We start from the raw sequence: 24,012 nt of genomic DNA, 5'->3' as shown, positions 1-24,012 counted from the left end.
TCTTACCAATTTCATGGGGTTATAGTCAGGAATGTGACCCTATATGTGCGCTTTCTTTGTTTCTGGGAAGGCAGAAACATGGCATTGTGTTCTAATGAACACTTTTGATCACTCTGCTGTCTTTCAAAGTTAGTTTTTAACTTCCAAATATTTACTGCCTTGGTTCTTCCTCCTTCACTCAAGGAATAAGTCTCCATCTAAACCTGTTCACCTCAAATTTCTTAGATGGGTGGAGAAAGCTCAGAGAATCATCCCTGCCATTTTGCTAAAGAAGGGATTTACTTAGTGAGACTCAATGGCCAACTTGGGCCCAAAGCACATTGGTTGGCCCTGAGCCATTCAAAAAAGAAGCTCTTGGGGGAGGAGATGGGATTGTTTGGTCAAATACAGTCTGTTGTTATTGGGTTACTCCCTTTATTGTTCTCCGGTGTTCCCACCAGCCTTTCCCTTATTTATCTACATGAGCTCAAATATGAATGTTTTCTAAAAGGAAAGTTGACAAAATATTGAACTTCTGGGAAGTCATCAATTCCCATATGCTAGAGGGATGGAAAGTCTTCCAGAAGTGCCCAAGTTTATATTTCATGTGTATGTATGTATATTTCTAAATATCTTCATCCAGAGCTATATCTAGCTGTATCAGTCTTTATATATAACTCTACGCACATCAGTAAGAGGAGACTGAGGGCCAAGCGATAGCTTTCTTTCAGCTAACTTTTGATCTATCAGTGCCCCTCTGCCTAAAAACATCCAAAGCAATAATCTCTGTTGGACAATGCTATTCAACAACATGAATGTTGAAATATAATTATTTTACAAAACACACTTTTGTCCTAGAGAAAAACGGTCTCCCATCCTAAGGCATGTGCTCAATTTAGGCCCCACAGAGCAGAGCAAGGATTGTTTTGCCCCAACTACCAACAAGGATTTTTAAAATCCATATTTGTGATTTCATTGATAAAGGGAACTTCTGGTGAGAAAATTTCTTCTGCTAAAGCATATTGGTAACATCTTTCTAATTTAAAGCTTTTGAGAGTTTCCCTGGCATACTAAGGAGTTAGGAGACTCATTCAGGGTCTTCCAGTTGGATAAAAGCAATCAGGGTAGGACTTGAACCTAGGGCAAGTCACTTAACCGTTTTTGCCTCAGTTTTCTCATCTACAAGAATGGGGGAGCAAAATAATGCTTCCCTTCCAGGATTGTCATGAGGATCAAATGAAGCAATGAATATAAATTCTGCCTAAGGGGAAATGCTCTCTAGCAACTATGCTATGCTGCCTCATTAACAGGGAAAAAGTGTTCATGGGACTCTTAGACCCTCAGTTATCAAGAATGAGCCACAGAATTCAATTCCATTACCAATTTCATGGCAGAAAGAACAGGGCAGGGTCATATTTTCAAGTCTAGTCTTTTGTAGGGAGATGGGGTTGAGAAAGGAAGAGAAAAGGTATAGTTTAATGAAACAGGTATGTTCTTGATTCATTCATGCATTCCATGGACCTTTCAAAGCTACTAGTCATTATGGGAAGAAACAAGGGTGTTACAAAACTCATATTTATTCAGTGAAAAGAGAAACCAAATCAACAAAGCATTTCCTCTCTTGCCCTTGAGAACACAGTGAACATTCTCCTGACAAAGGACTGAGATGTGCTATGGCCTCCAAGGAGCAGTGGATGGGTGGACAAATCTGGGAGAAACTCTGCCCCCCCCCACTTATCTTTGTTATATATACATTTATCTTGCATCACTGGACAATGAGAGGCCCAAACTACCTGAACACCGGACTCCCTGGGCAATGAGTCCCCACATGAAATTGGCACAGTATTCACACCAGTGTGGTCCTCGGAATGTGTGGACCTGGAATTCAAAAACAGAAAAAAGACAAATCAGAAAAGGTGGAGCAATCAAGAGCCAGGGAGGGAGGGGTAGCTAATAGAAGGAAAAAGTAAATAAAGTTATGAAGCAAAAAGATCCTGGATCAAGAGGATGCTCCTCACTTGGGGATTTCTTTCTTTCTTTTTTTTGGGGGGGGGAGTGGGGAGGGTTTTCAAGGCAATGGGGTTAAGTGACTTGCCCAAGGTCACACAGCTAGGTAATTATTAGGTGTCTGAGGTTGGATTTGAACTAAAGTCATCCTGACTCCAGGGTTGGTGCTCTATCCACTGTGTCACCTAGCTGTCCCAGGGGCTTATTTCTTCCAACGGTTCAGATTTGGAAACAGGAAAGATAAAATGAGTTTGGGTATTTTGATCTTTCAAATATCATTGGCCACTCCAACTCCCTCCCTCCGGTTCATTTGGACAAAGATACACGGGTGCAGGATGATGAAAATTATATAGAGGGTCAAGCCATCGGGCAAAGGATGAAAAGGCCACAGTCTCAAAAAACAAGGTAGGAATCAAACAGTCACAAACATTTCAATACACAAAGAAGAAAGCAACTTCCATTAAGCAGAGTCTTTCATGCATTTATAGCCTGTCTCAACTGTCTTAGAGCAGTTTTAAAAATATTAAAGTTTAAGTTGCACTAAGATTTGTGGGAAACTCTATGTGCATATGTGTGAATGTGTTCATGTGTGTAAACAATGAATAAACATTTATTAAGTTACCCTAAGTGCATGTGCCATCTATATAGCATGTATCTCTATATTAATAAGCATATACATCTGGATCTATATATTAAATATATATTTACATATATATAAACAAGGTAGTAAAAAATTGCAAAGCTTCATTTTTTCCCTTCTATCTATTTTTTACTAAATATTTTATAAAAAGAAATGGAGAAAAAGAATAAAGTTTATATTTTAATTTCCATTTTGAACACACACACACACACACACACACACACACACACACACACACACACTCCAGTCCAGAAGTTACAGGGCTCAACCAGGAAGGCAGAGTATCTCACGGCAGAAAACCTTGGCTGATGTTGTCATAAGCCACACAATTTCAGTTCAGGGATTCTGGGCAGGCAGGTGTAAATAAAGTCCAGTCGTGGATTAACTGAACTTCTCTGTGGCCACATGGAAAAGTGGAGAGAAAGAGCTCATCTCAGTGTCAGAAAGCCCTGGAAGGGTCCAGTTGAGCTACTGTGAGTGGAAGCTAAGACCAAGTGGAGAGGCAGGTGGCTGCCCCGAGTAGCATGGGGAATTTCCTCACCATGAGTTCCCAGTAGCCATGGAATTCTCAGTCTGAATTCTCACTCCCAGGAGCAATTAAACATGGACATGGTCTGGTGTGGTAGCTAAGAAGGACTTTGGACCAGGAATGCTAAGACTGAAAGTCAGAAATACTTAGTTCAAATGCTTTTTGGGATCAAATACTAAAACTCTCTGAACCTCAGTTTCCTCTTCTGTAAAATGGGAATAAAATATTCAGTTCTTAGGGTTGTGAGGTCTGTTTGGGATAATGAAGGTAAAGTGCACTGGAAAACATAAAGGACCTAAAATGACAGGTTTTTTAATTACTAAAGGGGAACACCATAAAAAAAGTATCTTTTTAGATAATCATTGGTCATTTGAAATCAATTATAATAAAAGCATAAAACATTTCAAAGGCTTTTAAAAAGTCTGGAGGGTGAGGAGAGGGCAGCTAAGTGGCAGTTTGGTGGTAGTGAAATGGATAGAGCACTGGCCCTGGAGTCAAGAGGACCTGAGTTCAAGTCCAGCATACTAGTCCACTTACTAGTTGTGTGACTGGGCAAGTCAATGGCCTCACCAAAAAATAAAATAAAATAAAATAAAATAAAATAAAAGTCTGGACCCGTCATAACAGGGAGCTAAAGAATAAAGTAAATTTTTAAGTGTGGTCTTTGCATCTCTTGGGGTTCAAGTTCAGTTAGAATTGCTTCAGGGTTCAAAAATAATAATGACTGATACCTACTCTAGACCCTGACTGTCCCCTAACATTTAATTTTCAGAAATCCTATCGGGGTGAGGACAGGGATGGGTGCAACTGCTCAAAAATTATTTCACATGAAAACCAAACATTCTGCATCTTTTTTAAAAACTCCCAGAAATTACCTAGCTGTGTGGCCTTGGGCAAGCCACTTAACTCCATTGCCTAGCAAAATCTAAACAAAACAAAACAAAAAATACTCCAAGTAGTTGGGGCAGTTAGGTGGCACAATGGATAGAGCACCAGCCCTGGAGTTCAAATCTGCCCTCAGACACTTAATTGCCTAGCTGTGTTATCTTGAGTATCACTTAACCCCATTGCCTTAAATAAAAACCTCCCAGTAGGAACTTGATCCTCCTGAGTTTTCACTAAGTGGCTATGTGACCATAAGCTTGGCTTCACCTCTCCAGGACTCATTTTCCTCATGTCTAAAATGAAAGAATTAGACTAGAGTCTGGTCTCTAAGCTCCCTTTCAGTTCTAAATTTATGATTGGGTGAATGGTCTGGGTCAAAAATACTTTAGTTACTTTTAATAATATGATGATGATTTTGTCCTTTTTTTTAGAAGATGACCATGATGTCAGGGAGGTGATGCCATGACAAACACAGTGATAGTTCCCATTCCTATGGCATGGTAAGGTCAAGCATTACAAATCTTATCTCTTTCAACCTTCACAACAACCCCATTGTATAGTTGAGGAAAGTGAGGCAGACAGAGGTTGAAGTGAGGACAAATTTGAACTCTGCTTTTCCTGATTTGGGGTTCACTGGGTCATTTAACTGCCTTTGACCTAAAAGCAGACTCCCCCATCCCATATAGAAGAAACCAAACTGAAAACCATTAATGGAGCCACCAAGATATAAGGTATCACTTCAGGAAAGTATTTTCTAATTCATCATCAACATCTTATCTTCTATTATGTGAACAAGATATTGAAGTAATCAGAAAACTCATTTCTAGTAGACAGATCTTTAGTTACTATTCTGTTTGGAAACCCAGATATTTTTAAACCACAATATTCAGTGCTGGAACTGTGCTTGCAGGCATTGAGCTGCCAGGAAAGTCAAACTTCCTGCAGAGCTATAACTAAGGCAAGAATAATCACAGTTTGTCCTACAGTTGAGGGCATTGCAAATTAAAGGTCCCAACTTTTTATTTAAAAAATGAGAAACTAAGACCTGGAGAGTTGAGATAATTTGCAGTCATCCAAGTAAGTAGCAAAGCTGAAACCGAGTCCCAAGTCTTTGAACTCCAAAGTCTTCGGACTTTCTCTGTTCCCTAATACTTCCTGATCCTAGACAAAGAGGGAAAGCAGGAACTGGACCTGTGATTTCTCTGAGAAATCAGGTAAAACACTCCCTCACTCACAGAGATCAGCACCTGAGGGTAAGTGACTTTCCCAGGGTCATGTAGTCAAAATGAATCAGCATCAGGTTTTGAGGTTGACTCTCTACCCACCATACCAAACTGCCTCTCTGTAGGGTTTCTAAAACTTCCTTCCATTTCTAATACTGTTGTTTTTCATTATTTTATGGTTAGAATCCCATTTTTTGCTGGTTCCTCTCATGAACCACCTTCTCAAAGCTTGGCTACATACATACTCTCTCTCTCTCTCTCTCTCTCTCTCTCTATCTATCTATCTGTCTGTCTGTCTGTCTTTGTCTATCCTATAAAAACCAGGCAGCAAGAAAAAAAGCGGAGGGACAAAAGATGTCAAATATGAACCTGACCTTGAGTTTGGGGTATTAGGATCATTATAACCTTTTTTCAGGACTGAAATATTGACCTCATTTCACTTAACTTTATTTTGATTTATTTATTTGACCTTGATTTCTGTAGGGCTCCAGAGACAATTTTCATATGCAAAACCAGGAGACTTTATTCTTATTTGGGGGTAGGGGGCAAAATCAAAGTGTCTATCTCAAAACCCAACTGACCGATTTTTTTCCATCCTCTGACGTTTATTGATTTTCTCTCCCCGAACATGTTTTCAGAGAAAGAACATTTTACAAACTCAAGAACTGTAACAAAAATATCCTAGACAGGAAGAAAATACCCCAGACAGGAAGAATGTTGGTCCAAGACTATCACAGCCTGAATTGCCCAAATATCATGGAGAGCCCATGGACATAGTCTGCCTGGAATTCTTCAACCATGCCAACAAGATAAGATGATGTGGTGGAAGATAAGATACTTTGGACAAAGAGCCCCCAAATGACTGCCTACTCAAAAATAACAAGAATTGGCAAGTCTGGGAAGCTTCTCAAAGCACTCACAGGAGCCAACTGAGTAGGACCCAGTTTGGCCAGTCCCAAAGAACCAATTTGTTTCAAATTGGCTGAACTTGGAAAGAAATGGATGTATTTCCTTTGCAGAATCCCATAGATCTCACACTCTTACCTTGGCATAAACCAGTGTCTCTATCATCAATGGAATGCTGGCAGCAGCAGGGTGAAGCTACTGAGCTAGTGAGTAGCATTGGTGGGGGGTTCGAGATTCTAGATTCAAAAAGGAGGAACTAGAAGATGTGAGTTCAAGCCTTCCTCTGAGACAGAGTGCTGCCAGCAAATCTTTAAACCTCTTGGTATTCTCAGTGACTCTCTAAGGGTAATTGCTGGTCTGTAACCATTAGAGAAAGTTTGGGAGTTTCCCCAGATTTATAAGTCATAGATTTGGTCAAAACTCAGCCAAAAAAACCCCTAACAACCCACTAATAAACAATAAAGATACAGTATAGGGTAAAGCAGAGCAAGCTGGCCAGGAATCAAAGGAGACCTGGGTTTTCTTTTTTTTTTCCTTTATTTTTATTTATTCAAGGCAATGGGATTAAGTGACTTGTCCAAGGTCACACAGCTAGGCAATTATTAAGTGTCTGAGGTCAAATTTGAACTCAGGTCCTCCTGACTCTAGGACCAGTACTCTATCCACTATGCCACTTAGCTGCCCCATAAAGACTGGTTTCTTCTTTCTTTCTTTCTTTCTTTCTTTCTTTCTTTCTTTCTTTCTTTCTTTCTTCTCTCTCTCTCTCTCTCTCTAGCAAAGTAGTGGGGTAAGGTGACTTGCCCAAGGTCACCCAGATAGGTAATTAAGTGTCTGAGGTCACATTTGAACTCAGGTCCTTCTGACTCCAGGGGTGGTTTTCTATTCGCTGTGCCACCTAGCTGCCCCCGAGACCTGGATTTTCAATTCTACCATGGGAAGGTCACAAACTCTCTCAACTTCCTTTTTCTCACCTATGAATAGTGAGTTGTTAGCCTCAAATAAAGGAGAATGGTTTTGTCAATCTCTTAATAAGTATTTTTTAAGGACTTACTATATATCAGGGGTGGGGTGGGTAGCTAGGTAGTACAGTGGACAGAGCAATGTCAGGAGGACAAGAGCTCAAAATCCAACCTGTACTAGCTGTGTGATCGTGGGCAAGTCACTTAACTCTGCCTCACCCAGTGTCATCTCCAGTCATCCTGATCCATATCTGGCCAGTGGAGTCAGATGGCTCTGGAGGAGAAAGTGAGGCTGGAGACTCAGCACAGCCCCACTTCACTCAAATCCAATTCACGTGCTTGTCATGGCGTCACCTCCCTGATGCCTTGGTCTTCCTTTGAAATGAAGGACAAACGTCCCACTCTATATCAGGAATCAAGTAACAGAAAAAGATGGTCTCTGCCCTCAAAGATCTTACAATCAACTTTAAAGTGCCAGACAAACATCATTATAGGATATTATCATCCTGGCCTTATATATGATTGGAGATGAAAGTCAGTGTCTCAGAAGATTTGAATACAATTCTACCTCTGAAACATTAGCAATGTCAATTTGCTGTCAAGGAAAACGACCTAACCAGGTTGCTGTTGTTCCATCATTTCAGTCAGGGTCACTTTAAATGACCCCATTTGAAGTTTTCTTGGCAAAGATACTTGAGTGGTTTTACCATTTCCTTCTCCAGCTCATTTTATGAAGACACTGAGGCGAACTGAGTCAAGACACTGATCCTAGATAGCACAGAGGACCCTCTAAAATCTGCCAAAGTCTAATTTTCACAGCATAGACACAATGCTGTCAGAAGTCTAGATAGCATTGTTAAGAATAACAAAGTCCTAGGAAAGAAATCAATTATTCTCTAGGCAGAGGTGGTATCTCTTCACCAGTTCCATTGGAAGGGAAGGGTTTGAGAATGGAAAAGCTGATTTCAGAAGTTGATGAGATAAATGGTGTCAAACAATTGCCTGTGGATGGATCTTTGTCTCTGTGTCTTTCTCTCCTTCTCCCTTTTTCTTTTAGTCAAGACCTTCCTGTCTTGCTCAAGTTGAAAGAGCAATGGCCACTTAAAAGTCCACGCCCAGGACTGAGGAACATGGGATCTCTGTCCTGCTCCATATTCAGCCTGGTTCAGCTCACCCCTCCTAAGATTGATGCTCCTCTACTCCCTCTATATGTTGATGCTAGTCTTAGCATTGATGTTTGATTAATTTATATTATGTAGTGTCAGAATTCTGAAATGAGGCACCCTTAGCCCCTCTGGAAGCTGGGATTACCAATGTGTACTGCCATGTCTGCTTGGGCATTTGGATTTATAGACCATGGATTAAAACACAGGAATGATGGACTATTGGCTAGGGATTGACTATCCCTAACGATGGCTAATTTTAAAAAGTCTACTATCTTGCAAATTCAATCAAAGCATTTCAAAGGAAGGAATAAAGAGAAATCTCCCTATATACAACTGCCAAGCTAGATATCACAGGGAAAAACCAGCTACAATAAGAGAGGGAACAGCCATGGAAATGTCCAGGAATCCACAGGAAGTAAAGTCCAAGAAAGGAATCCTGACTTTTGATGTCTATATAATAACCTCCAGACACTGGTAAGAAGCAAGGAACCACTTGACTAACATGATCAGAGACAAGCAGTCTGAATAAAATGAGGAAAAATGTATTTTGCCAAGAGTAGGTCAATGGCAAAACTTTGGAATGCATTATTTAAAGGGAAAACTCTGAATATATTATTCAAATGGCTTATTGAAATGGACATAATCTTCATGAAGTTCATGAAAAGTGACTTACCTTCATTTTCTTTTTTTTTAAAAGAGGATTTCAGAATAGTGGATCACAGGAGCTCTGTACATCATGTTTATCTAAAGCTACATGGTCAGTTGAGTCTCTAATGCCCTCCCTTTTGGTCAAAATGGAGGGATGTGGGCTAGACTATGATACAATTAGATGGATCTAGAGGTGGTTGGCTTCCAGTCCTCAAGAATGGTTGTTAGTGGGCGGATATCAATGTGAAAAGAGCCCTAGGAATCTGCCCTTCTTTCTATTTTCTTTGCCATTTTTACTAATGATTTGATTGATAATAATAAATGGCAGATATATAGTGCATTAAGATTTACAAAGCAACTAATGTCATTCAATTCTCCCAATAACCCTGTGAGGTAGGTGCTATTATCCATTTTGCAGATAAGAAAATGGTTTAAGAGATCAAATGACTTGTTCAAGGTCACAGAGCTAATTGTCTAAACTCAGGTCTTTGTGCCCCAAGGCCAATGTGAAATTCAAATCAAATCTGTAGAAGCCACAAAGCTGGAGAATGACAAGTAAACACTTCCAAGGAGAGAGTTCCTGGGACTGAGGGCTCAATCTAAGGAGATGACCTGAAGTTCTATACTCGGGCTTCATCCTCACAAGTTGTGGGGTGGGGTATGGTTCCATAACCAAATCTTGGGTTTTAGTAAATGGCAAGTACACTAAGGATGCCATAACAACCAAGAAAGCCAATGACACTTTAGGCTGCTGTCAAAGAAAGAAGAAGTGTCTTTAAAAAGAGTGACCATAGTCTGGTAGAGGTCTCATGCCCCTGTGCTATCATGGGTCTGGAGAATCATATTTTAAGAAGTGGTGTGAAAATGTGATTTTCAGAAGAAGGTCAGAGGATGATGAAAGGCCTGCATTGAGGCCTTGAGAACATTTAGTCAGGAGAAGAATAAACTTGGTCTTTTTATTTAAGTATGGCCATGGTCACTATTTTCAAGTGGGATCTAGGAGAGGGAGTCAGTATATACTTTTTTGACACCCAAAGGAAAAGCTAGGAAATAGGCAGCATATGGCAATTGCAAGCAAGGGAGACTTGGGCCCAAGGGAGGGGAAAAACTGCCTAAGAATGGTAGTAATGGCAGAATGGAATAGATAGACTAGGGACCTTATCAACTTTCCCAAAGGCTGCATGAACCCTTGGGGGTGGGTGGAGGAGGGTTGGGGGGGGGGAAGCAAGGCAGAGGGTTTCTTGTTCAGCTTCAGGTAGATGAACTCTGAGACCTATTCCTAGGGGAAGTGTCTTTGGTTTCATGATTCCTACTTGATATCACCCTCCTACAAAGAAACTCCCCTTACACCCATCAATTGGCGGAATGACTGACCAAATTGTGGTACATGAATGTGATGGAACACTATTGTTCTGTAAGAAATTATGAGGGATGTGACTTCAGAAAAGCCTGGAAAGGCTTGCATGAACTGATGCTGAGTGAAATGAGCAGAACCAGAAGAACATAATACACATTAACAACAATGCGGGGAGATGATCAACTGTGATGGGCTCTATCATTTCAGCAGTACTATAATCAAAGACAATTCTGAAAGACTTGTGATGGAAAACGCCATCTACATCCAGAGAAGGAATTGTAAAGTGTGAATGCAGACCAAAGTTTACTAACTTTAATTTTTAAACATTGTCTTATGTACCATGTCTTTTTCTAAGATTTTTTCTTCTGTTTGGATTTGATTCTTCTTTCACAAAAAGATTATAATAAAAAGTGTTCTTATATGTTGTTGGAAAAACAAATGAATAAAAACTTTTAAAAATGAATACCGAAAATAATTGGTTAAATAAAAACAAACAAATAAAGTAGTTCTCCTTCCTAACCTTGCTGTCTCCCTAAAACACTCTACTGATCTTTATGTCACATAGATTTTTTTTTTGCAAGGCAAATGGGGTTAAGTGGCTTGCCCAAGGCCACACAGCTAGGTAATTATTAAGTGTCTGAGACTGGATTTGAACCCAGGTACTCCTGACTCCAGGGCTGGTGCTCTATCCATTGTGCCACCTAGCTGCCCCTTGTCACATAGATTTTTGTACCATCTTTAATGCCTTCTATTTCACCAAATCTTATTGAATCTTCCCTTTGAAAGTTCCCATGTATGTCCTTTCCTTTCCATGTCCACTTCTATTTTTACCCCTCTCCCCTCATTCCAAGGACTCACATTTTGCCTGAATCTAGAGTGTTAGTTGCCTGGATAAAACCAAATAGTTTGAATTCTACAAAAAGCAGCCTAATGTACGAGGAAAAGTATTGGATTTAGGTTGGAAATCCTAAGCTCAAATTCCATCTTTCCTTCTACTATGTACCACTTGGCCCCTCATCCAAAATCATGGTTTTGGCTGAATGTTCTCCAAGGTCACATTTTTATGATCCTCTGATCCTTGCTTTAAAAACTGAAAACTTGGCTGTTTCTTTGGTTCAATCATCAAAATAGCTAGAAGAACCCAAATAGACTATTCTAACAGGCAGGCAAGATTCTTGGGCAACAAGTTGGGGTGGAATCCATCTATTTAGAACTGTGAGATAACACAGAGGTCACCTAGTCCAACCTCCTCATTTTATGAGAGGTCACAGGAAATATAGGGCCCAAATGGCCAGCTGGTATCTGAACCACCCTGTTCTCTTGGGGTTCAACACTTTCTTTTGTACCACATTTTCTTACTAAGACTTAAGAAAGATGCTTTCTTAAAATTAAGGAATATGTAGCCCAATGTGATGCTCAGATGCCAATGAATAGGTGTACCTTCAATTATAGGAAAGACTTGGAAAATAAAATAAAACCCTTCAGTTCTAACCAAGAAAGTTCGGAAACAATTAACTCCCCCCACCTCCATCCACTTCCTAATCAATTCTTTCATGTCTTATCTCTTCCATACAAAACACATATCTACCTTAGAAGAATCTTCAGAAGCTTACTAGCTGTATGACCTTGGATAATTCACTTAACCTTGAAATCCCCTGTCCCCCCACCTCAAAAAAGACTTCTCTCAGATTATAGGAAAAAGGAGGTAACAGTCTCATTCTACAATGCCCTCATCTGGAATGTAATTCTTTAAACCATGGTTTGCTAAGGAGTGTTCTGAAGATGGCCACATTCACTATGAAGGGTCTTGAGTTCATGGTTAATGGAGAAGTACTGAAGGAACAGGTACATTTAGCCTGGAAAAGAGATGACTTGGGATGGTTCTAGGAATGGACTCAAGGATCCAAAGCACTATTGTGGTGAAGAGGGATTAGACTTTTCTTTGGTCCCAGAAGGAAAACCAGGAACCCTGGAGGGGAACTGCAAAGAAGTCTATTTGGGTTTGTTGTTCAAACAATTTTGCTTTTGTAGCTGTTCAGTAATTTCAAACTCTCTGTGAGCCCAGTTGGGATTTTAAAGGCTAAGATATTGCAGTGGTTTGCCATTTCCTTCTCCATCTCATTTTACAGCTGAGGAAACTGAGGCAAACAGGGTGAAGTGACTTGCCCAGGATCACACAGCTAGAAAGGGTCTGAAGCTGGATTTGAACTCCCGAAATTTATTTCTCTAGAGTCCAGGACCGGTACTCTGTGCACTATGGCGCCACCTAGTGGCTCCTTCCAGACTGTTAAATGTTCTCCCTCTCAGGGCTTGGGGGAGAGGCAAGGGGTGCGATGGTGTGGATGCCTTTGGGGACATCTCTTCCAATTCTTTGGTTCTACATGTGAGGTTCCCTCAAATATAATGTGATTAGTGGGTGTTAATTTAACTTTGACAGCACCTTTACACAGTTAAGTACTAAATAAACTCTTGGTGAACTGAATAAACTGTTTGTTGATCTATTAAGGATTTGTCTTCTGATGACAACTCATCCAGACATCTTAAAGATGTCTGAGGTTCTGAAAATTAAATGACTTGGTCATCTTTACACAGTTAGTGTCTGAGGCTGGATTTGAACTCATCCTGAGTCCCAACTCCAGCTCTCTATCAAGGCTGCCTCTTTGAATAAAGTCTGTGGGGGATTAAAATATATATTTAAAAAAAAATGCAAACTCAAGATTTGTGGTCCAAAGCCCATAGAAATGACAGAGAAACTTTGATGAGTGTTCTGTTCTCTCTTCCAGGTCAGGGGTTTCTTAAAGAAAATTCACTCTTCTATTTATAGTATAATGAGCCTTTTGGAATGTTTATTCAAAAATGTGCTGTGTTTCCAAGTAAAAGCTAGTCTGTGGTTTGCAGTAGAGGGCTGATTGGGGCTAGGGGGGTGGGAGAAATGAGAATTACTCAGAATAGACCATGATGGCGGTGTCTTTTCATGGACAATGGCCTAAGACACCACTATAGAGCCAGGATCATCTCTCCTGGTACATATAGTGGGATAGCTGCATCTCAGAGAAAACACTTCAGTTTGTCCCTTTCATCTGGTTTTTTTTAAAATCAAACTGTCTTAATTTTCTTCTAATTATCCTTTCAAAGATGTTATCATAGAGTTATAAGGAACATTTTCAAATCTTCATTTTCTAAGAATAACTATTTCAATTCATGGGGGTAGAGTAAAGGAGCCATCTAGATTATGTTTTACAAAAAAAATAAAGTCTTAAAATTCATCATAGCTCCCTGAGTCTAAAATGTTTTAAAAAGATTAGTTAGTTTTCAAAAAGGATCCACCCACAACAGTGAGTGAATTTGTTAAACAAAAGCTAAGTAAGAACCAGAGCACAGTAGCTATTCTGTGTAGGCATGGAGAATGGGAGGAACGTTTCCAAGGGCATTTGAAAGCCAGAGGAATTTTGAGGAGGAAAGAAAAAGAATGCATGCGTCAAAGAGGATCCAGCCTCCCAGTCATGAGACCCCCATTAAAATGGTATTTTCTGTCAAATGCACAAGAAATCACTTCTTTTTCTTTAAAAGGCTAAGATTTGATAGCAGCAAAAATAGAAATATAGGAAGATGGGGAGGGGGAGAGAATATAGGGTTAGAACTGAGAGTTCTATATCTACAAAAGAGGAAACTGAGGTCCTGGAGAAATAAAACTATTTTGCCCATGATCATACAAGTAGACTCTTTATCCCAAGAATTCAACTTGTCTCTGATTATAAGGGAGAGAAGAACCAAGAATTCCAACATAACTTTAAGCTACTAAGGCCAGTTTTGAACTCAGGAAGACCAATCTTGCTGACTCCAACATAAGCTGTTGTTCAGTTGTGTCCAATATACCATAAACTCATCTTGGCAGAGATACAGAAGTGGTTTGCCATTTTCTTCTCCAGTTCATTTTACAGAGGAGAAAACTGAGGCAAACAGGATGAAGTGACTTGCCCAGGATCACACAACTAGGAAGTATTTGAGGCCAGATTTGAAATCAGGTTTTCTGACTCCAGACCAGCTCTCTGTCCACTGTGCCAGGTGGCTGCCCGTTCTTTTTTTTTCAATTTTTATTAAGGCAATGAGATTAAGTGACTTGCTCAAAGTCACACTGTTAGGCAATTGCTAAGTGTCTGAGGTCAAATTTGAACTCAGGTCCTCCTGACTCCAGGGCTGGTGCTCTATCCATTGTGCCATGTAGCTGTCCCTGTCTCATTCTTAATACTACCATTCAATTATCCTTTAGAAGCCCCCCCCAAAATTAGCCTTTAGAAGTAAAACAGGATTCTAACAGCCAGATTGTACATTGTCCTTTCATTAAGCCTGGACCAATAGAACCCACATGTGACTTTAGTGAGCTCATGTGACTCCCATGAATGATCTGTGCACAACAAAATGAAACAATTTCTGTTGTCATTTTTTGACTAGGGGTTTTGTCACTTTGACAGTGACTTGTATTATCAGCCCCAAGGAATGAGGAGAGATCTAGAAACAGGGCAAACCATTCTCTCTGTTGTCGCTTCCTTTCCTTTTCCTATCCCCATTTCCTTTAGCTTCTATTAAACTCTAACTCTCAGCTTTGCTCTCCCTTTTACCCATCCTCCCAACCACATCCTAAATGAAGAAATTTGACATGAGCATCTTTTTGAGTGAGTCCATTCCTTTCTGGGATTCTTACTATTGTTCAGTCATTTCCTTTGAGTCTGACTTTTTTGTGATCTCATTTAGAGTTTTCTAGGCAAAGACAGTGAAGTGATTTGCCATTTCCTTCTCCATCTCATTTTTGAGATAAGTAAACTGAGGGTTAAGTGACTTCCCCAGGGTCATTATAGCTAGTAAGGCCAGTTTTGAACTCAGGAAGACCAATCTTGCTGACTCCAAGGGATCCCAGAAAGACTGAAGATGAAAAGGAAAGTCTTCAGACACTTAGATTTTACGTAGAAAGGAAACTTAGAGATTAAGTCCAATTGGCTGGTTTCATCTTAGAGAGAAATGAGATCAAGGGAAACTGGCTGACTTGGGAAAGCAGAGGGCCTGAGTTCAAGAAGGATGTAAGTTTGAAACTTGTTTCTGCCACTTGTGTGATTTCCAACTTGTTTCTGTGGGCTACTGTTTCCTCATCTGTAAAATGGGGATAATATGAACTTCCTAAAGTGCTTGTGAAGATTAGACAACATCTGACTGGGATGGAACCCATGCTCTCCATTTGCAGACCCCATAAACTGCTGCCATAAGCTGAGAGTAAAAAAAGGATCAGATTGTGATTTTCAGAGGATATATAATCTCTAAATGGCACATCTGGAATTGTGATTCTGATTTTAAATATACAGCAGGAAAATTTGGGTTTTTTTTCTCCCACCAAATTTTCACCCTGTTCCCTCCATCTGGCTACCTTGCTGCCTAGTTTCTTTGAGCTGAAAAGCACACCTACAAGACACAATCTATATTTCTGGTCATTTATGCATTCTGATAGAAAATTGCCTAGAATACAGAAATGGTGGCCATCACCACCACAGGCAACTAGTGATCAAACGTAGAATGTTAGGTGACTATTTTCATTTCCTGTGCAATAGTTATTTTTAGTTTATTCTCTGGGGGAGGGGGCAACATGAGGCAGTGGTCAGAGTCAGTCTCAGAAACGGGAAGGTCTGCCTCTGACCTAGCTGTGTGAGCCTGGCCAAGTCACATCACTTCTCAGTGCCCCAGGGTGTCCCTTGAATAGAAGATAGTGCCTGCAGATTAGAAGAAGTTATTTAACAGGAGTTACACCAATCAAATTCCAGGTCCCATTACTCTTCCCCTGTCTCCTCTCCCTCTGGGGGGAAGGGAAGAAAGCCCTCTAGGTTTGCTATAAGGTTCTTGAAATATGATAGATCCTTCATATTTTGCTTCCTTAAAATAGACATTGGTATTTAAAAAAAAGATGAATGAACTTCTCTTTAATCCAAATTTATGATCTCATTGATGTGGGGAACTTCCAGTGTACATAGTACCTCCACCAATGCAGATTGAGGACTCTTGTAAATTTCCTCAGGGAGTTTACCAGAGCACGGGCAATTTAATGCTTTATCTAGGATGGCACAACTGGGGCCTTATATCCTTCATCTCCATGGCCGACTCTCTATCTACTACATGCAGCCTCCATAAATGGACTTCATCTTCCATAGCAGACTAGAGCCGATAGAGGTTCACCAACCTCTTCATTTTACAAATGAGAAAACTGACTTTCAGAGGTTAATGATCAGTTTTTTTTTTCCCAAGAAACAAACTCTCCAATTGCGGTAGGGAACTGAACTTGGACTCAGGAAGACCTGAGTTTGAATTCCCTGTTAGACACTAACTAGCTATGGATCCTAGGGAAGTCACTTAGCCATCTCTCAGTCTCAGTTTCCTCATCTGTAAAATGATACTATGATAGGAACTATTTTGCAAAGTAGTAGTGAAGACCAAAGGTGGTAACATATGTAGTAAATGATAGCTCTGATGATGCCGAAAGAGGTATTGGAACACACGCACATATATGCAGACACATACCTATGTATCCACATATTCACATACATACATACATGCATATAAACACACACATACACACAAGCTGGTGGAGATTTCTGAGAGCAGTGATCCACCCAATGTCACAAAGTGGCAGAGGGAGAGTAGAATCCAGATTCTCTCGTTTCCTCTGTCCTGCCCTTTTAACCTGACCCTGCTGTAACCAGACTGGGTTCTGGGAATAGGAACTCTTCATTCAAAGACAAACCTTGTAAGTCTACTTGAAAAGTTCATTCAGTCCATATGAGCTCCCTCTCCCCTTGCCCGCCCAGTCCACCCTCCTCTCCCCCTCCCCCACGATAAATTTCGCCCCCAGTAATCCCCCTCCCCCCAAAGTCAGCTGTCTTACCTTGAAGTTGTGGGTCTTTTCGTAGTTGCAGTGGTTGTCATTGTGCGTTAAGGCCGCTCTTCGGACCAGAGAGGAAATCTGCGAATAGGCAAAGAGATTGAGCGGGGGTCCCAGCCAGACGCCCTTGGCCCCCACCTGGCCGGCCAAGGCCATGGCCAGCAGCTCCTGCCACAGCCTCCGGCCCGCCGTGGCTCTGCGGCGGGCCGGCGGCCAGCGGGGTTCGGCCTCGGGCCACAGCTCCGGGGGCAGCCCGGAGCGCCCATCGCCCAGCCGGGAGCCCCGGAGGGCCGGCACGTCGGGCCAGCCGCGCCTCATGGCCCGGCCCCGGAGCAGCTGCGGGAGGGCGGCCCCTCGGAGAGGAGACACTCGGGGCTTGGGAGTGGTCCCGGCTGCGCTGCGCCCGGCTGGGGAGGTGATGGGATGTGATGGGCTGGGCTGGGCTGGGCTCCCCTCCCTCTCAGCCCGGGTGGGCTGGGCTGGGCTGGGCTGGGGGGGCCTGGTGCTCAGCAGCTGAATCCTGCTACTCCCCCGAGGCTGCTTCTTAAGGCTGGCTGCTGTCTAAGACAAAGGGGCGCGTGCAAGGGGGAGGTGGAGGCAGCCAGAAGAGCCAGCGGGGGTCCCTGTGCTTCCCAGGGTCACGCACCCTCTCCCCCCACCAACCCAACTGTTCACAGCACCGCCTTCTTCCCCGACCCCCGTCCCTCAACTTGGAACACACACACACACACACACACACACACGCCTCCACTCCTCAGACACCGAGGCTGCATCCAATTATCTCCAGGCTCAGGACCTCAACTCCAACAGTTTAAAACCTTTTAAACCCTGAGATTCGTTTCATCTAGAAGGGATAGAGGCTTGAGGCTTCCCCGAATTCTCTAGCACCCAGAGGCTTAAGGCTGGCTTCTCTTAAACTCACCAAAAGAGAACATTTAGGAGCAGGGATGGAGTGGGGAGGGGGGCAGGCATTGCTCAAGACTCCCAGTGCCACTTTGGAAGTGGGTTTTCAGACTTCTAGACACTGTGATGTCCCCCCACCCACCAAACAAGAAGTTAACCTTTCAGCAGCCGGTGTCTACTTTCCAAAAAAGAAATGTCCTGGAGACTTTGTTCTTTCCAAGTTCAACCTAGAACCCAGAATCCCTGACTCGGGACTCAGCATAGGTTTGTTCTTAAGGATGATGTCAGTCAGCAAGCATTTCTTAACTGTTCACATAAGAGATGTGTGTGTGTGTGTGTGTGTGTGTGTGTGTGTGTTCCCAGTACCAATTTTCAGTGACTTAACATCTATTTCTACTTTCCAAGAGAATTATGGATCCAAGGAGCGGGGCTTCTAGCTGCCCATTTCATTGCATTTGTGCCAGGCTACATCTCTCTTTCACTAACTGGATCCTTTGATAATGAAGGCACAACCATTTTTGCCCTCCAATTCACATATGTCTTATGGTTAAGTAATCCCTGATGCTTTGCTTTATGCTCACAACCTCTGTTTGTTCTGTCAACTTGAGTTCTGGATGCATATTCTAGGGGTGGGGGTGGGGGGAAAGAGGTCACTTTGGGTGCCGTTGGGGTCCACCTGCTCTCTTGTTTTGGAATGGAAAAGATGGACATCCCAGCTGAGAATAGTCCATAGACTCCTGCTTTGATACTGGTTTGAGTCTGCATCTAGGCCATCTCTAGTGGTCTTGATCTGTATCTTGCCACTGGACCTCTTCGAGGGGAGAGTAAGGCTGGGGGCTTTGCACAGCCCTTCCTCTCTTAAATCCAATTCATTTGCATGTCATGGTATCACCTCTCCAAAGTCCTAGTTCCTTTCTATATGGAAGAACCAAACAACAAACAAAGATTTACTGTCTAAGCATTGGGGGACAAAAGGAAGCAAAATCATGGTTCCTGTGCATAAGGAGAGGTCAGATTTTCTCAGAGAGAAGGCAAATTACAGCTTTGACTCATTTTTACTCCCCACTCATAATTTCCTCTGGGAAATCTTAGCATGTGTATCTCATTTCTCTGTCTCCTTGATGAGGAGCCCTGCTCCTTGGATCCATCATTCTCTTGGCTTACTAAGCCCTCAGAGTAATAATGACCATTAGCTGGATATTCTTTATTTCACAGCTTACCTTTCCCCTCTTCCTTGCTCTCCCACCTCCCCCTCATTCCCAAGTAAAAGACCCACAGCAATTGGTATACAATTCTGTGGAGTCCTCCAGAACCCTAATTCCCCCTTTCTGATGCTGAGTATTTTTAGGTCTTGGTTTGGAGAGTTGGGCTCTGATACTCTGGTTCCATGAACTTAAGAACATAGAGGGTTTTCTGGGCATCCTCCCCCCCCCCATCCCCATCAAAAGGTCACTTACATGACCATCAGCTCTCAGGTTCCTGTTTGGATTTTGATGCCTAATATGGTTATATCCATAAAAGCCATAAACACTTAGATTGTTGAATTTGAAAGCCCAGCAGGGCCAGATGGTCAATGGTTGTTCCTGAAATAGCCTCAGTCTAAGCAATTTCATTTATTGACTGACTTGAGCAGGGCCTCTGAACCTCATCACTGGAAAAAAGCAACTTCCACAACATCTATCTGCATTTGCTAATTGGTGTAACTCTATTCCTAATTAACTGCTGCAGTGGAGAGTGTACTGGCTGTATTTGGGAGTGCCAAATCCACTGGATTCCAATCTACTCTCTGACACTTGCTAGGTGGGTAATCCTAGGCAAACTGTATAACTTTCATCAGTAAAATAAGGTTTTTTTTGTAAATTCAGTTGCTACCTTGCAGGGTTGTTTTGTGAGGCTCAGAGGAAAGCATAAAGAAAGCACTTTGCAAGTTTAATATTATCTAAATGTTAGGTGTTATTCTTGGAGAATTTTACTGTTCTGTTAGAGTTCAGGTTTCCATTAGATCAACCCATCACTGAGTTAGCAGAAGAAGCAACTTGCTTCCTTATGAACCTGTGAAAGTATACACAGATACTGGATAGTTGTATCACTTAACAATTACCTATATGATCTCGGGCAAATCTATTTTTCTCTGGGAAAAACCTTTAGTTTCTTTTTTTAAATTGAATGGGGCAGATGACACACTATTTTGCTACTGAAGTAGGGGGAATATTAGACATGTTTTGTAGTTAATCATTTGTAGCCTCTGTACTGACCATGTATCTTCTCCTCGCCCCTACCCCAATTGTCCAAGCTATGAGGTGAGGTCAGTGAACTTTGAGTCAAGTACTACTCCTTCCAGGGAAAGGACAAGCCCCTATCAATAAAATAATGGATCCCTGCCTTAACCTGAAGTGATGAAGTCTTTGATTTGCCACCACTCATCTACATTCCTCTCATTACCTCATCTCTACTCTCTGAGCTACCCACTCCCACCTATATCTCCCTATGTCCTCCTTAAAAGTTCAGTTCACTCTTCAGGTGAGCTGCTCACCTTCCTTTGAAGGGCAGCCTGATCTGGAGGGAGCATGATTGCCCCACCTCTTTGTTTTTTTCTACTACTTATCCCCTACCTGCATATCTTCCTGTGAAGGCAGCCCACTATGGGACAGCATGATCCCCAAATAACCTCTCATATTCTTTCCTTTTAGCTGTTCTTGATGTTCTTACCAGCCCAGCTTGTGACTGTTTGTTCTTAACTCCTCCTACTGGGACATACTGTCTTGTTGCTTCTCCAAAGAACTTAATTTGTGAACTCTTTTGCAGTCACCTGTAGTCACAGTGAACTTTTGCAGTTACCTCTGAATTAAATACCTTCTGGAATTGAACCCACATTGATCCTTAAGCCCTAGAGTGCATTTTCCCATCTTCACTACAATCTACACCATGACCAAGAACACTGTTATTTAGTACTACAGCCAAGTTGAGTCCCCTGACTTAGTCCTCTACCTACCACAACCCTCCACAGAGACTATGAGAATTTACATTGTGCTGAGAATATTTTCCCAAAACAGACATATTCTTTTGCAAAACCACTTAAAAAACTGAGGTGAGAATAGTTGACAAATTTTTTTGTAAATGAAAATACTGGGGAAGAATGTAGATGCAACTATGACATCAAATAATATAGGCAATGGCTGAAAGACTGCTAATATGTCCATCGTACAATAGAATCTTCAGTGTTGCTTACTTGTTCCTAAGGCAGCTTAATGCAGCAGTGACAGGAGCATTGTTCTTGGAGTTAGAAATATTTGAGTTCAAATCTTGTACAAGATACTTCAAATTCTGTGTGACCCTGGGCCTTCCTTTTCTCATCAGTCAAATGAGAATAAAAGCACTTCTTCCCCCAAAGTTATGAGGGTCAAACGAGAGAAAGGATTTTGAAAAGCTACAGATTCTAAATAAATATGAGGAAATATAAAATATAGAAAGTTAAATTTGTCATCAAGTTTTTGAAAAAGAGATCATCATAGAAATTCAGGAAAGAACTAAATTACAGCATTCAACTATTGTTTGAAATCTAAGCCCGACATCATTTACTTGATGTATTAAAAGCATGATTCTGAGGTTACACTAGACTGCTATCAAAGGAGTTCACACAGAAAAGGTTATGAGCTCTGGTATAGATTTAGATGATAGATAGATAGATAGATGGATAGATGGATGGATAGATGGATGGATAAGTGAGTTGGTAGTTGGATAGTCAGCTAAATAAATCAATGGGGAGACAGATATGTGGATGGATAGATAATAGATAAATAGGTGAATGGAGAAATAGATGATAAAGTGGATGGATAGATAGAGGAATGGATGGATTAATGATAGATAGGTATGATAGAGCTCAAAAGCCTTTGATGGCTCCCTATTTCCTGCTGAATAAAGTCAAAGTCCTCAGCCTGGCAGCCAAGATTGTTAACCATCTAGTTCCTCCCTAAACCACATTACTTTCACTCCTATTTCTGTTTATTCCCTTAACCCTAAAAATATATATCTCAGGCTTTGGTGCCTCTACACCTTTGATCTTGGTCTTTCTTTGTATCTTGAATTCATTTCCTGACTGCTTCTCTATTAAACTCTCCTCAACCTTTCGGATCCAGTTCAAACCTCATCTTCTAAAAGCCTTCCCAGACTCATCAGGCAGAAGGGAGCTTTGCCACTCACTTTGACCTCTCAGCTTCCTTCTTTGGCAAGTGAGAGGACTGGAGGAGATGTCTTTGACCATCATTTCCAGTTTTAAATATATAACTCTATGATCTCCAGAACCTGTCCTTCTGGGAAAGAAATAAACTGAGCTTCATTAGAAAATAAAGTCACTCAAATCGAGAATGCCTGTTTTAAGTGGCAGAGCACTTCACATTCACTGGCTCCTTTGAATCTCACACAAATCTTTGACATGGTCACTAATAGCATGTCAGAGAAGAGGAAACAGAGGTACAGGAGAGGTAAAGGAACTTATACAGGGTCAGACAACTAAAACAGCATCAGTTTGTAAATTCAGGGCTGCTTCTTTCCAAGTCTAACACTATCCACTAGTCCCATGTTAAATAATTCCATTATTAAATATATAATCATCCCAATCTCCGAGCAAGATGATAAGGATTGCTTTGAACCCTTCTTCCCCCAATATCTATTAAGGAGCTTGGCATATTATGGGCACTTCCAAAATTGGGGTGCTTCATTGATCCTTTCCTGGGAAAGGGACTGAAAAGATTACTTTATTCTCCCTTTTCCTTTTTCTTTTCTTCTTTTCTTTTCAGTTTTTTTGCAAGGCGTTAAGTGGCTTGCCCAAGGCCACACAGCTAGGTAATTATTAAGTGTCTGAGACCAGATTTGAACCAAAGTACTCCTGACTCCAGGGCTGGTGCTTTATCCACTATGCCACCTAGCCACCAGCTTATTTCTTTTTAAATAGAGGATGGACTTCTCCCAGCCCCAGTTCCTAAAATGAACTATCATAAATCCAGGCAGTGCCAACTTGGACTAACACTCAAAAGGGGAATTAAACATCCTGATCCCCAATTTTGAGACACAGCATCCAAGGAGTCTTCAAAACCAAGAGCCCAAATCTGCCAGCAGTGTTCTGGGAATGGGAGTTTTAGGATATCAGATGTCAGAGAAAAAAATGCAGAGGAAAAACAGAGCAGCACAAATTCTTTAGAGAAAAATGCATGTCAGGGCATTTCCGAAATGAACTGTTTACAAAATAAACTTTAATTAGCAGAGGCTATGATAATAAGCCCTGATTGACTGGAGTCAGCAGACTTTTTTCACTACTATGTAAGGGGATGAACCAGTCAGTAAATGGAGAGGTCAGGAGGGCCAAGTGGAGCCTGCCTTCAGGGCCAAGCCTCCGCACAGGCTGCTTGGGGGATGGGGGGGTGGGGGGTTAGAGAGGGATGAGTGTGAGCAAAACCCTGGTTTGGGAAACAGCATCACAGCTCTGGGGCTGGGAGGGACCCCAGAGGCTACCACAGTCAACTCCCTTATTTTACAAAAGAGGAAACTGAGGCACAGTGCATTTAAGCTGCTTGTCTGGGGCTACACAGTAAGTATGAAGCAAGGGTCAAACTCAGTCTGCTTCAAAAGTCCTAGGATCATAGATTTTGAATTGACCATGGCATTCAGTGCCCTTGTTTTACAGGGAAGGACAGCCAAGCCCAGAAAAATCCAAGGTCACATAAGAAATAAATAGCTGAACCAGGATTTGGATCCAGACGTTCAGCTTCTGATGCCAGCCCTCTTCCTCCTCTATGACTCTAACAGAGAGGCACACCAATACACCCAACACCAGATATACCCATGGTCAGCCAAGGGCTATTTGGGGACCAATGAGCAGGGTCTAACCTCGATTC

The 24,012-nt window shown here is 41.7% G+C and overlaps 1 protein-coding gene across 2 annotated transcripts in view; it reads right to left on the bottom strand.

Annotated features, from left to right (window-relative positions):
* Positions 1-24,012, bottom strand: part of CHN2 (chimerin 2) — a 281,452-nt gene that overhangs the window by 15,597 nt on the left and 241,843 nt on the right. For both annotated transcript variants that reach the window (XM_074195566.1, XM_074195567.1), the window contains 2 exons: positions 17,222-17,299; positions 1,773-1,857 (listed from right to left, as the gene is read on the bottom strand). In XM_074195566.1, the coding sequence (XP_074051667.1) occupies positions 1,773-1,857; positions 17,222-17,299 (163 nt within the window). The remainder of the gene's footprint in view (positions 1-1,772; positions 1,858-17,221; positions 17,300-24,012) is intronic.

The sequence above is a fragment of the Macrotis lagotis genome, chromosome 7 (genome assembly GCF_037893015.1).
Source record: "Macrotis lagotis isolate mMagLag1 chromosome 7, bilby.v1.9.chrom.fasta, whole genome shotgun sequence".
Lineage (NCBI taxonomy): Eukaryota > Metazoa > Chordata > Mammalia > Peramelemorphia > Peramelidae > Macrotis > Macrotis lagotis.
Note: the sequence above shows the minus strand (reverse complement) of the source record. Positions and strands in the feature narration are given on the sequence as shown.